Here is a 14,482-nt window from a genome sequence, read left to right on the forward strand (position 1 = left end):
ATAGCAGTAGGGGAAGACACTTAATGTTGACTGTGTCCTGTATACAGATGTACACACACACACACACACACACACACACACACACACACACACACACACACACTGGGTGGGGGAGGGGAGGAAGATATGCTTTTAGAGAATGAAGCCAAATTATCTGAGAGGCCCCACAGGCACATGGCAAAGTCATGCCAAGGCTGTAGAAGCACTGGCATCCCTTGGTGAGAGGGCAGTGGCAGCTCACACCCATCCAGCTTCTACAGAACACCCCGTTCTTGGACTGCAAACCAGCCAGACCCAAGTGGTTTGCCTGGGACTGTGATGGTCAAGTCCACCCCCAGCATCTCCCAGCATCTGACTCTAACACATTGCTGATGAGAGACATCAAGGTCAGAGGGCACTGGGAGGAGACCCACAGTGACCGTTTTGTGAGCTCTGATCTCCTGCAACTGGCGTGAACAATCTGGTAGAGACACGCAGAAACCTACATGAAATGATCAGCCGGAAGCCTGGAAGCAGAGTTGGTCTCTAACCGTCAGTCATTGCCCTGATTGTCAATGCTTGGCATTAGCTGGCCGTGTGTGTATGTGTATACATGTGTATGCATGTGTGTGGCGGGCAGAGGTCAACGTGTGGTGCTTTTCTGCTTCACTCTCCACCTTCTTTTTCTGGGATCTCTCATTGAACCTGGAGTTTGCCAATTTATCTAGATTGACCTGCCACGGAGCCGGATCCTCCTGTCTCTGCCACCCCAGGCCTGGGGTCACAGGCACATATCACTATGCTTGGCTTTTGACATGGGTGCTGGAGACCTGAATTTATAGCAAGAATTCCCCCAGCTGAGCTGCTGTGTGTTAACACCCCCCACTTTTTTTCCTTATCTTGTGCTCAGATGTATGCCACCACTGCTGGAGTCTGGGTACGGGTGGACTAAGGTCCTATGGCTAGCAGGTGGCAGTTCTCTTTTCCTGAGGCTCACTCTGGACCTGTCTAACTTGTCCCTGTCTTTCCCTTGCTCTATCTGACAGTGTGCCTGCTTCTTGTTTGTTTTTGCCAAGCTGCTGGGTGGCAGAAAGTATAAAAGACACTGAGTGCTGTTGGCCAGCCGGTCGGGTATCCTCTCACTCCACCGTCTCCGAGTCACATGCTGGTGGCAAGTCCAGCTGAGTAACAACCCTCACAGCCAGGCAGCACCTTAATAGGAGCTGCCTTGCAGTGGAGAATGGCTCCACTCCTGGCTTACAGGGAGAAAAGTCTGCAGTACTGGGGGAGTCCTGCCTTTGTGAAACACCCAGAAAGAAGGTGGCTTGGGAGAACTGAGACCCTTCATGCACCTGCTGGCGCCGCATGGCCCAGCCCCTTTGCAGCCCGCTTTACTAATTGAACACCGGAGGAGGGTGGAGGGAAGTAGTGGGCCTCTGCGGTTTCCATTCACTTAGTCCTCTTGCTTCTTCTCCATTAGCACAGGGTAGGGGTCTGGGGAATGGTAGAGGAGCACCAGGGCTAAGGGTTCATGGGGGAGTAGGGAAAGCCTCCTCTTCCACAAGGCTTCGATGCAAGGCACAGGATCGCCCCACCCACCACTTCAGCATCCCCAGGGTGGGTGCTGTCTGTACACAGGCCCCGGATCATTAACCCTGAGCTGAACCCAGGTGGAGAGGCCCCTTGTCGGGACAGAGCTCACTCCTAGGGTGTTCAGAGACGAGGACTGGGATGGAGGCTCGTGAGGAGAAACTTCTCAGGGATGGGAACTGACTGAGCTGTGGGGAGCCAGGAGACTCCAGGTGGCTCCTCAGCCAGGCACCCCCAGGACTCTGAGAAGTTTCTACCCACACGGCACTAGCATCATCAGTCTTTTCCTGGTACATGGTACATGCATGTTCTCGGTGCTCTGCTGCAAGGGTGGAGACCACAGCTTGTCTCTAGGATTCTCTGAGCAGAAATGAGGAGGGGCAGAAAGTAGTAGACAGCCTCCTCCAGGCCCAGGTGAGGGGCAGGCGGCTTTGCACACCTGACGCTCCTGAGTCACCTTCCTGTCCCACCATGAAAGCTCTCCTTGTTTAGAGGAGCATAGGTGACTTGTGGCCATCGGGGACATGACCTTGGGAAGTTAGCTGCTACCCTCAAGAGTGCTACAGTCCCTGCCCTGAGGTCATGTAGGCTAGAATAAAACTCAGTGGACCCAGGGTGTGTTGCACTGGGCGGGCATGCTGCTCACTCCTTTCCTGCCTCCCCTACCCGTGGCCTCCTTGGCTCCCTGTGAAGGAACACAGCTCCATGGCACATTCTTACATGCCACAGAAGTCTAGGTGTAGACAGAGTCAAGCAGAGCAGAAGGCAGCCCAGAGGTGTGGCCAGACAATCAGGAGAGACCCAGTGCTAGAGGTGGCCACCCACCTTGGACTCCAGCTGCCCTTGGGTGACCTCACAGTGGGACACAGAGACACAGAGAAGACACTGGGCACCGAGCCGGCCTCCTATTGTGAAATTTTAAAAATGTGTATTGATATATACTTTATTATCTGTTATAAAACTTCCTTTGGCTACACAGGCCACTGTTCTGGATGACGAATGGCACTGTGGTGGCAGCTCCCAGGGGATCAGGATGGAACCAGAGTCCATTTTGAAATGGGTACTGGAGATTGGGGACTTAGTAGGGAGCTTCCACAAGGGACCACAGTGGCCTGGAAGACACCAAGTGCGTGGTTAGCTGCCCAGAGCTGGCTGGGGGGTATCAGAAAAGCAGTCAGCTACCCAGAGTGGCAAAAGGTCCTTCCTGTCTCACATGGCTTGCCAGGGCCAGATCCTACCCCGTTAAAGTTACCAGATGACTCATCAAAGGGCCAGGGACTTGTGGCAGGCTGCAGGCAGGTAGGCAGTATCCTCTTCCAGATAGCACCATTCTCTCTGGTTTGTTCAGATGCTGCCTTGGGAGGTTGAATGACTCCTTACAGGTGGAGCTGAGGCTTCTGGCCCAGTAGGGTTGACGGTGACTGAGTCAGGTTTGAGGAAGGGTGACTGAAGAGGCAGGAGTGGCCTTCTTCTGGCCTTCACTGATGAGCTTCTGTTGAGGAGGGACCCCACCACACCGGCAAGGGCAGCTTTGGTACAATGAGTCACAGAAGCAGAATAGCTGGGGAGCAGAGGCCACAGGGTCTGTCTACAGGGGGCTGGCTGCTCAGTCTCTTGACGCCATCTGGCAAGAGGCAGATGCCTTGTTCTAGAGGCAGCTCTTCTCCCCGGCCACACAGAGGCAGCTGCCCTGCTTCTGCCCTTGGGCAGAGTGTCTCTGGAAGCTACTGGCCACTCTTTGATGCGGCCTTGCCCCAGACACTGATGTCTCAGGATGCATTCCCAGAGGGGCACTGCATCTCCATGGTGACTGTGTTAGGTGTGCTGGTAGCAGTGTCCCCTGGCTCAGCACCATCCCGTAGAGCCCGCTGGAAGACTACCCTGAGAGGTTCCCACAGGCGCTGAGACTTGTCCCTCCCAGCCAGGAAGTAGATGATGGGCTTGGCACTGCTATTGATGCAGATACACAAGTCAGTGACGTATTCAGGGAAGGGGGCTGGAATCTGGAAGACCCAGAAGAGGAACCAGTCGATCCCCAAGTAGATGGAGGACACAAGGAAAACAGAGACAATAGCCAGGACCACGTGGTTGAGCTTAGCAGAGCGCTGGCGGCGCCGTGCCCGGCACTCCACATGCAGGATGAGTGCCAGGCAGGGGAGCACCATGAGAGGGCAGAAGAGAAAGAACAGCAAGATACCCAGGGAGACGTCCATGTTGTGGCAGGCTGTCCCGGAGGCCTCGCGGCCCAGAAACATGCAGAAGTAGTTGTGGATGCTGGTGACCAGGAAGGACAGCAGCCAGAGCAGGGCACAGACCCCAGCAGACAGGCGCTTGGGTCTCCGACGCCAGTACCAGATGGGAAAGATGACTGACACGCAGCGTTCAGTGCTAATGGCTGGCAGGAGGCTCACACCAGCAAAGAACGTGCAGAGTCCCACAATCCGGGACACCCTGCGCACATAGTCAGGGAAGGAGCCTAGGAAGGCCCCTGTGTTCAGGAGGGCAATCACAGCCTTGCTGAAGAGGTAGACCCCATCAGCACTGGCCAGGTGCAGGAAGTAGACGGAGAAGGGTGTCCTCTTGATGGAAAAGCCAAAAAACCAGAGGACCAGGCCGTTACCCACCAGGCCACACAGGCAAAGCAGCAGGAAGATGTAGTTGGTGATGGCAGGCGGAGGGGGTGTGGCAATCTGCTCAATGGTCAGGAAGCCTCTGCTGTAGAGCTCCGGAGCCTCGTTTATACCAGGACACATCTGCATAGGTGCAAGGGGACACATCTGTAAGGCTGCCTGCTGTTCTCTGGCACTCAGCATGTACCTGTTCCTGTACCTGCTTCCATCAGCAGCCAGGAGGCAGTGTCTGCTGGGTCCCTGGCTATGGAATGACTAACTGACAGAGACCAGAGCAGAAAGAGCCCTGGTCCCAGCTGATGCCAACACTGGTTCTCGGTCTAGAGCCTGCAGGATGGCATCACCACAGGGTGACCAGATAGCAGCTGACCCACAGGTCAGCATGGTTCAAATGTCCAAGTGCAAGACAATGGAAAGCAGAGGTGTGGGGAGATGGCTCAGTGCATAAAGTGCTTGCTGAGCACTCAGGAGGACCTGAGTTCAGATCCCCAGTCTCCCTGTAAGTGCCAGGTGGGTGCTGCGGCCCTACCTTAATTTGAAAGGTAGAAAGAGAATTTCCTAGAGGAAGCTGGTGAGATTAGCCTACATCAGCCAGCTGGGACTTCAATTGGGAGACCTAGACTGGGTGAATAAGAAGCTGGGGAGTGATTAGGAGATTCTGGATGTCGACCCTAGGCCTCCACATGCACCAACTATGTGTACACATGCACCAATACACATGTGTCCATACATATTTGAGCACACACATTCACACAGACTCACACACACGCCACATGCTCACTCACACATGTTCTCTCATGCACAACACTCCCCAATCACACCAAATACACTCATACACTGTTGGGAGCGATCATTGTTATTTAAAACCTCTTGTAAATACTGTCAGTCTTTTTTAAGAATAATCCATCCCCTCCCCAGCCCCCTATGAGTAAAACCTAGGCTCACAGGAATAGCTGATAGACAGGAATATTCATCATAAGATGTCATCTCCAAGTCAGGGAGAGGTTTTTAAACACCCCTGGCCCATGAGACCCCCTGACCTAAGACAGGCACAGCCCCCTCAAGGATATCTCCACCTATGGCCTCCTTATTTTGTACTTGTAAGAGCCCTAATATAAGGGCAACATCATAAAAAGCCATCTTAATACTACCACTAAGATCCTAATAACTAACACCTACTGCCTATTCCTCTACCAACTCTCAGACCTACAGTCCAGACCCCTCTCCTTCATTAATAAAAAGAAAGGGAGGAGATGTTGGGCACTAGGCCACTGAATCTACTTCTTACCCCAGGCGCATCCCAAAACTCAGGCGCCTTCCCACAAATGGCCCGACATCATAGAGATAACCCATGGCTTAACAATGCCTCACTAACACCTGTATTCCCTGGTGAGATCTCCTGCTCTCTCGCCTATCAAACGATCCCTGCGCCTAACAGCCCTCCCCCCCACTTCTCAGCATCTCTGGTCTAACAACCTCCGCCCCATGGCCAATGCCACATTCCCCTATTTAAGCCTACAGAATTCTCATTAAATGGCAGCGTGATCGGAACGTCTGTCTTGCTGTCCATCTCTCTCATGTCTCTTGTCTCATTCATTCCAGGTTCCTGTGGGCTCAAACCCGTTGTGTCCTGCTGGTCAGGGCAATACACCACTCTCACATACTCACACACTCATACAACACTCACACACACAGAGAGAAAGCTGGGCAGCTTTTGTAGATGGGGAGACCAAAGAGACAAGACCCACAAATCCAGAGCAGAGATTAGGTGTTGGGTGTGAACAGTGACTACGGAGGGTCTTTCTGGACAGCAGGAAAATGTGATGAGTCAGTGTGGATTGTGGTATTGTCAGTAGATGCTTTCTGAACATGGAAGGTCTGTGGGGATGAACAGGAATGCCCTGCTCTCAGAGGTGCAGCCTCTTTGGAGGTAAAGGAGTTTAGTGTCCACAATTTATTTGCAAGTAATAATGGGGGAGGGAGTTCATCTATCAAAAGGTGCAGCCTCTATACACGTACCATGACATTTACACACACACACACACACCACACACATCACACACCACACTCACACACACTACACACACACTACATACATATGATCCACTACATACACACACACACACACACACACACACACACACACACACAATGTTTAAAAGCGGACTGGAGATGAAGCTTGGTAGTAGTGCTTGCCCAGCATGTGGAATCCTGGGGTTCTAGATAATGGATCATGGAGGGAATGGTAGATGTATGCACAGTCTGCTTTTGCAATTTTCTAGCAAATTATTCTTACAATGTTTCAAATTTAAAACGTGAAAATACTTATTGCTAAAGAAATAAAATTACTGGTAAGGGTCCACACTTCTCCAGCCACAACTCAGCCACAGTTGGAGTAGGACTATCCCACAATTGGACCAGAGGGCACTGGAGATGAGAGACAGCTGCCCTCTGTGGGACCAGGAGGGGAGAGGCTTGAGGTGGTGGTCTTTCTTCAAGCTTCAGGGAGTGGCTCAGTATTTTACAACTGGGCAGGGCAGAAGAGCTCAGCACAACTGAATACCAGTCCTGGCTCTGAGGGCGGAGCTGGCACATAAATGCATGAGGCTGGGCTAGGTCTCAGAAACTGACGGTATGGAGGACCTGTGGGTGGAGTGACAGTGCCTCCCTTTAATCCCAGGGAAGACATATCTATACATGACAACATGAAAGAGTTTGGTATTTCTGGGCTGACATTTAAAAACAACTGTGTGAACCAATAACATGAGCCAGCTACATGCTACTCTATTCTCAGGGTTGTTTTGACCCCTCCCTCTCAGTGACAAAAGTTGCCCTACGCACATGCTTCCCTTCCCCCCTCCCTGCAGACATCACTAATCTATCCCAGAACTCTCTCCCTAAGTGTGGTATCTGTTTTCATGGTTCAGAGGAGTAAGAAGGTTCTAGGGGCAAGATCTTTCCTGCTACCTTCCAAATGGCCTCAGCAGACAGCTGGGCCCTGAGACAATGTTTTGTGTTGACATTCTCTAATGAAGAGTAGTGTCCTCTGGCCTGGCTGTGTCAAGAGGAATTTACAAACAGGAACTAGGAGTGTGACACTGTATTGTCAGGACAAGCTCTTTATGGGGTTCTGCTTCCTACCTGTCCATCTCTCAGAATTCATCAGCTACCATCTCCTGTCCACCCCTATACCTGCTTAGCTTCCTCTCTGATCCCCCTTCTTGGAGTTGATCTGTTGTTGCCTCTGAGATCTCCAGGCCTCTGAGAGTCGACTCAGTGGACCAGGCTCAGATACAGAACCCTGTCCCATGAGGACCAGCCCAGCACTGGGTGCTGACCTTCTGGGCTGGGCAGAGCCCTCTGTGTATCACAGCTGGAAAAAGTCCAGAGTTCCTCACTGGGTGTTGGGGGACCCTGGTGAGTCACTGGGTGTTGGGGGGACCCTGGTGAGTCACTGGGTGGGAGCCATTATTCACAGCCCCACACTACCCTGTGAAACACCACCCTGGAGTCTGCTACCTCCCAGGACCTTATCTCCCTCTTCTCTAGGGACTTTGGGATGCCCCCTAGCATGCCCAGTCACTGCCATCATTCCACAGTGGACCCCATGGGAAGGAAGGAAAGGACCAAGGACACGGTGGGGTGCGGGGAGTGGGGAGTGGGGAGGGGAGAAATCAATTATCCTGACATAAGCCTTGGTTTTCTCACATCTAGGGGAGACTGGAATAAGGAAATAAGCCAGAGGGGTTCCCAACTTAAGACGGGAAGTCCACACTTCTCCAGGGAGAAAGCAAGGACAAGGCAGAAGGTGACGGGTCAGCCCAGGCCCTTGTCCAAACCTTAGGTGGGGCTATCGCCAGCTACAGACTTACATTCATGGCTCATGCTCCCAGACTTGGGACAACACTTGCCTTGAGTGGTACGCAAAACAGACATGGGCCACCATGGAACCAGCAGAGGCTCTCTGACCTGGTCTGACCATAGTAGATAATGATCATCTCATCTCTGTAGGGGAGGAAGTGAGACCTTTCAAAGCTGATAAACAAAGACAGCATGGGAAGGGACTTCCAGGATGCCCAGTGCCTATGTTTGCCTCACTGATGATGACACTGGCCTCAGAGGAACCAGTTAATCAGGGCCAGGCCACAGATCCAGATGTGCCTGCTGCACACTAGAACCCAGAGCTGGAGGGCAGGCCTGGAAAGTGGACTGTGTCAACCCTCCCAACTAGACCCTCCCACAGACCAAGGACCTCTGTCCACAGCACTTGCCTTGTTCTGGTTGGTAGAATGAGCCTCCCATGAGCAGTTTCCAGCCATCTTCAGGACTGCAGAGTCCAGGCTCCTGCTGGGAGCTCACAAGCCTATGTCTCTGCCTGACAAGAGCCTAGAGAGAGGGTGGAGTGAAGTCAGCCCCAGTCACTCCATGAGCCTCCCACCTCCCAACCCACCAGCCCTAGACTCCTAGGCCTTCAAGCCTGTGGCTCTCACCTGAGAGGAAGGGCTGCCCTGGCTCCCTCTGAGGCAAGAACTTCATGCCCCTCCTGCCCCTCCTGCCCCTCCTGCCCCTCCTGCCCCTCCTGCCCCTCCTGCCCCTCCTGCCCCTCCTGCCCCTCCTGCCCCTCCTGCCCCTCCTGCCCCTCCTGCCTGTGGGCTCACGTTCAGATCCGTCCTGACTCTAGAGCTCCACTACCACTCTCTGGGGAAGACGTTCTCCCCTTTCTCTTCTCATTGGACTGAAAGGTGCCTAGGCCAGAATACTTGTAGTAGTTTTCATGATGGGTTCCCTTGCATCCATGTTCGAGTACCTCCTTTGTGTTCCGATAGAGGTCTCTCAATCAGCCCTAGAAATGATTGACAGAGGGCAGAGTTTTTTCTAGCAGAGGGGCTTCCTGGAGGAGGAGGTTTTTGTCTGGGTCTTGTTTTATCATCCTCACTCTGGGGTGGATGTCCATCCCTCCTTTTCGTAAAAGACTGGCTTGAAGATGACTTTGAATCTCTGACCCTCTTGCCTTCATCTCTTGAGTATGGGGATTATAGGCTGAGCTACTGCACCTGGTGTATGTGACGCTGGGGCTCCAACCCGGGCTTTGTGCTTGCTAGGCAAGCATCTACCAACAGAGCCACATCCCCGGCCCCCGGCTCTTCCTTCCTTTTGATGGTGCACTTAGTCTCAGAGATACACTCATAACCAGGGAACATAATGAAACTTGGAAGACCCTGTGGCTGCCCCCTGCAAGGGTCACTTGGAGGAAGCAAACCAAGAGGTTGCTGTGGTGTCTCTGGATTCCAGCCTGGATGTAGGGAAGCCAGGCTCAGCCTCATTCAGCTAATCTGGAGGCCTGGGGGTGTGTTGGGTGACAAGCTAGGGAGGGGGACCCTGCTTGAGACTGGTCCTCCCTAACAGCTCATCTTTTTTACCCACTCTGGGTCTCCGGGAATTGTGCTCTATCCCCATCCTGCACACTGCCCTATAGGCAAGCACGTACCCCTCCCACAGAGCAGGTGGGACATCTGAAGCAGTGACTCAGGACACAGCCTGGCTACAGGCTGCCAGACCCTCTCCAGAGCAGGGATGTGTGCAGCACACTGCTCTACTCCTCATAAATTCCTTCCTCGAGCAGGGAGGATCCCCAGGAGCCACGCGCATGGCCACTGTCTCCTCCCTCGTGGATATGTGGCCCTGGCAGCTGCGCCCACCCCGAGAGTGCCCAGTGCGGGTGTGACACTCTCCCTCTTTAACTTTATGCCCTTCACTTCACTGGAGCCAAGGAACCAGTTGGGGTCTTAAGCCACACCCAGCTGTCATACCTATTGGATGGAGTACAGAGGCATTCTCTTAGCCAGGGTTCATAGAGCCCCTTCCCACTCCTGTCTACTCAGCTGGCCCTCTACTTGTGTGCACGATGAGCCACCCCGACTAAGAGTGGCTCATTGTGGGGCTGCTCAGGCGTCCCAAGTAGGAGCACCTTATAAGTAGGCATGAGTGATATTTGTGCAGAGAGCTTGCAGATTGCTGGTCCCACAAACTGCGCCCCCTGCCACCTGGGTGTCATTCCATTGCTATGCAATGGGGCTAGCCTAGGTTTTCCTGGTACCTGCACCCCTGGAGGCAACTAAGCACCCCTGCACCCCTTGTTGCTCTCCCTCTTCCATATACCCTCTCTCTACTCCCAACTTTCTCCCCAGTGATGCTCTGATTCAGAGGAGCTTTCATCCCACCAGGCTTAGCCCCAACTAGACACATGGCCCTGGGGCAGGCGAGTATGCTCCCTGATCATCTCTGTGACTGCTTTGATCTCTGCCCTGGTCCCTCTCCTACCCCAGATCATTTGCAAAGTGATTCGCTCATGCATAGAGACGGAGAAGCCAAGTGGACCCCAGATGGGCCGTATTAAAGACATGTGTGCAACGTGTACAGGGGTGCATGTAAGTGCATGTACTCTAGCCAGGATCTGAGCTGGGACAGAACCAAGTCCACTAAAGCTGACAGAAAGGCTTTCATGTCTGTACCTTCACTCCGTCCCCTCAAAACAGGGTGGTGGGCTACCTCCCCACCTGCTTGGACTGATGGATGGACAGACCAGCCCTAAGGTAGCTCCGCAACTCACTTCACTTCTAACATATCCCCTCATTCCTTAGCTATGGCCTTGCCTGTGCACTGGTCATGCTGCTGTCCCCAGATACACAGAAAGCCTGCGTTTCTGCCTTCGACTCAGGTCCCTGATCACAACTTGACAGAAGAGGGTTCTCTAAGGGGAATGGAGACTTGGCAGACCTCTAGCAAACAGCTTCATCTGAAGCCAACAACAGCAACAGGCCTGGCTGGGGAGGGAGGAGGTGAGACCATCAGCTGTCCGACCTCTTGTGGTTGATTCCCAAGTGTCCCCAACAGAGCTGTCCACTGCTGTCCTCATGGCCGGCAGTATGCCTGAGAGCAATGGAAACCATAGCTTCGTACTTGGACCATTGCCCACTGGGTGTTCCCTCCAAACTCTTCCAGAAACCAGGCTTGGGTATAAGGTTGAAGGAAGGATGGGGAGGCCCCATCCTCAGGGGAACAGAGTGGGAGCTGATATTGCAGGATGTGTTACGGCTAGGGGTAAAGCCAGCTGAGTGGGGTGTCAGGGGATGCTACACAGGAGAGGAACTGTTAAAAGTCTTCCAATATCCTTGGGATACTCAGAGCCATGGAAGGGGTGGGACAGGTCTTCAGGATGGGACATCTGCATTCTAGGTCTTGGGGCTCCCTGCTCAGAGAGATGGGATTTCTGCAAGCTGCCAGTCATGACAATGCCTATTCCCTGCCTTGAGGATGCCACTCTCATTTGCTTGCCTTGTCTAACCTTCACCCTGCAGCCCCTGTCCCCAGTCTCCCCCGCACCCCAGTTCCTAGGTCCCAGAGTGCTACCTGTGGTTGTCCTGATCCTCTGAGGCCTTCCCTTTGTGGAGATCTTCTCCCAGGATTCGGAGCTTGCTGACCCACAGGACAGCAGCCTAGCCAAGTACTGCCTGGAACCTTGGAAAATTCGGGCTCAGGGTGGAGGACGAGCCCTCACCCGCCTGGCCTGTTGGAGATGGCTTTGGAAACAGAACCCGCCCCAAACCCAATTCCAGGCCCAGCAGAAGGGGGAAGGGAGGGTAGGAGGAGGAGAAAGAGGAGGAGCGGGAGGAGCAGCAGCAGGAGGAGGAGCTGAACAGTGATGAGGCTTGGGGAAGGAATGCCCAGTTCAGGAGCCTCCCCCATCCCCACTGGGAACTCATCTTTCTCTGCCTGGTGACGTCACGCTGGCCTGAGCACTGGGGCCAGAGTCCAGATGTTAATACCTCCCATATCCTGCAGCTCCAGAGGGCTGCCCCAGTAGAGGGAGCTCCGGGCTGTTCACTTGCCTGGTGCCTTTGGCCTGCCTCCAGTGGGCATTTCAGGGCATGTGGTGGCGTGGGGGAGTAAGGGAATGTCCACTCCCTTGTTTGAACTGACTCAAAGCCTGGCACAGAGAAGCCAGGAAGGAGCAAGTGAGGGACCCCCATGGAGAGCGGTGGAGAATTAGCAGAGAGAAGGTCACACAACCCAGATGGCACCAACTCTTCCCTTGCCACCCCAGAGTCTTCCTGGGGACCTCCTGGGGCCTATGGAACCAGGAATTCCCTTCTCTCTAGCCCTAATAACAATCAGATGTCACAAATGGAAAATCACAGTCCTTGCTCACTTGGGCTGAGCAGGAAAGCTGGCGAGTCACCATGCCTGGTGCATGTGCTCCTCAGTGAAGATGAGTCAGCCTTCCCCAGAGAGGGGGTCCTGGAAAAAGTTAGTGGCCAGGGCATGGAGCCCAAGCCTGGGTAGGTATGGAGGGAACAGAGGGTTGACCATAAGGGTGGGGTGCTGGAGCCTCCTTCTGCCCTGGGCCAACTTTCTCATGACCCGAAAAGCCTGAGGGAATGGATGCCACACTTTCCTATGGGAGTGAACAGTGCTGAGATGGGGGAAGCGTGCCTTGTGGGCATCTTGTAGTGAGCCCAGAATTAGGTCCCTCTCTGTACCTGTGTTGGCGCCTCCTCCTTTTGCCCATGGTTAAACTGCTCTGTCCCTTGGACCAAACAAATGTGAGAGAGAGCAGGGAGCCTTGGATGGTTGCCCACTTGGGGCTAGCTGGCTTCCTGGGACTTGGGGGGTGAGCAGGGATTTTCTGGGATTCTGGAGGTTGAGAGAGGCTGGGCAGGCAGCAGGGAGGATGGTGACCCAGCCTCCTCCTCCAGGGCAGGCAGCTGTGTCCCAGCTGGGCCACTTGTTTACACTGAGAGGCCAGGGGAGGCCGAGTCCCAGCACAGTCCAAGTGTAATTGAGCTTGAACACTTAAAAGGAATTGTGTGAAGTGGGCAGAGGCTGTGGAGTCCACGGCCTTATTTGGTATGGAAATATGTCTCTTTGACAAACAAGAGAAGAGGTGCTTATTAGAGGGAGCTTGTCCCTCCTGAGTTTGCAGAGTCTCAGGAGTCACTGGCCCTGTCCACCGGGGCTGCTGTGAACCCACAGAAGGCCACGGCCCCGTTCATGAGCACCTGGAGCTTCCTGAAAGTGCTGCAGGCTGAACCAACCGGCACAAGCACTACAGACTGGCGATGCTCACCATCATCCCAGCATCACAGACACACCTCTGGCCTCACATTGTGAGGGACCATCAGTTCTCTGGGATCCTTTCCATGGGGACACCCATGACCTACCGGAAGGTTCCATGTTTATTACCTAGTTATCTCCAAAAGACCCAAGTCCTACACCATCCTCTAAGGGGGGGGGGTACAGACAAGCAGTCTACAGCAATCACTTGTGTCTCCCTGTAGAAAGGAGTGTGAGGCTGTGTGGGGAGGAGACCCAGAGGCTGGGTTCCAACAGGGACAGTAGAGAGGACCTTGCCCCATGTGGGAGTCCCATGGCTACCTCCATCATGAAAGACCCTGGAAAAGTCACACCCTACTTTGCACCTTTGTTTTTTTTTTCTAGGGTGGCAGTGAGGGTTGGATACCTGGGAGAACCACCTTTATTGGACCTCAAAAATTCCATATCCTGGGCGTAGGTGTGACTGGTGTCATTCACTCACTCATCAGGGCTCAGAACAGAATGGGGCTGGCAGACATGGCTTTTGTTCTTTCTAAAAATTTATTGTATTGTTATTTATTTGTCTTGTGTGATTGCTGTAGCACTACTGTGGAAGTCAGAGGACAACTTGAAGTTCTTTCCTTCTGTCATATGGATCCCAGTGACTGAACTCAGGCCATCAGGCTTGGTGACAAACACATTTATCCTCTGAGCCATCCTTGCTCTTATGTCCACATGCTTTGAAAAACTGCATCCTGTCATTAGGGGTCTCCCCAGCACCTTCTAGCAAAAAGGAAAAAAGAATTAAATTAGTTAATTTTTAGATAGGGTTTTATGTAGCCCAGGCTGTCCTCAACTGTCTATGTAATTATGGGCATGCACCACCACATCTTTTAGGAAATTTAATTTTAATTGTCCTCTGACAAAGTCCGTGCAGATGAACTTAGTTTAGTGGTCCGTGCCTTTCCCTCTCAAGCGTTCAGGATGGGACCCTCCTCCACCAAGGGTCCCTGGGGGCAGGAGTCCAGCTCAGGCACAGGTGTCTTTCAGTGTGCTTCTGTTGTTATAACTAGCCCTGCTTTATGGTAGGATGGATATGAACTTCTAACCCAGGTCCTTCTGCAGTCAGCTGCCAAGCAGAGTGCTCTATATCACCTTCGCCCTGTGGGTGTTTATGGAGTACCTGCTGG

The 14,482-nt window shown here is 53.3% G+C and overlaps 1 protein-coding gene across 2 annotated transcripts; it reads right to left on the reverse strand.

Annotated features, from left to right (window-relative positions):
* Positions 1-2,480: 2,480 nt before the first annotated feature.
* Mrgprf (MAS related GPR family member F) lies at positions 2,481-11,835 on the reverse strand. 2 transcript variants are annotated; one of them, XM_040750560.1, is made up of 4 exons: positions 11,610-11,835; positions 8,858-9,042; positions 8,471-8,585; positions 2,481-4,322 (listed from the first exon to the last, which is right to left on the reverse strand). In XM_040750560.1, exons 3-4 carry the CDS (start codon positions 8,516-8,518, stop codon positions 3,339-3,341), a joined length of 1,032 nt encoding a protein of 343 aa, XP_040606494.1. In that variant the 5' UTR covers positions 8,519-8,585; positions 8,858-9,042; positions 11,610-11,835; the 3' UTR covers positions 2,481-3,338. The 2 variants fall into 2 exon arrangements, with proteins under 2 accessions (XP_040606494.1, XP_012966572.2); XM_013111118.3 differs by lacking the exon at positions 8,858-9,042.
* Positions 11,836-14,482: the final 2,647 nt, after the last annotated feature.

Source organism: Mesocricetus auratus, unplaced genomic scaffold (assembly GCF_017639785.1).
Source record: "Mesocricetus auratus isolate SY011 unplaced genomic scaffold, BCM_Maur_2.0 Super-Scaffold_4256, whole genome shotgun sequence".
Classification (NCBI taxonomy): Eukaryota; Metazoa; Chordata; class Mammalia; order Rodentia; family Cricetidae; genus Mesocricetus; species Mesocricetus auratus.

Excerpts from the sequence above, each read along its gene's own strand:
- Mrgprf (XM_013111118.3), bottom strand. The coding sequence starts at position 8,518 with ATGGCTGGAAACTGCTCATGGGAGGCTCATTCTACCAACCAGAACAAG. Across the intron at positions 4,323-8,470 it reads ATTCTACCAACCAGAACAAG|ATGTGTCCTGGTATAAACGA; the intron begins GCAAGTGCTGTG and ends GCACCTATGCAG.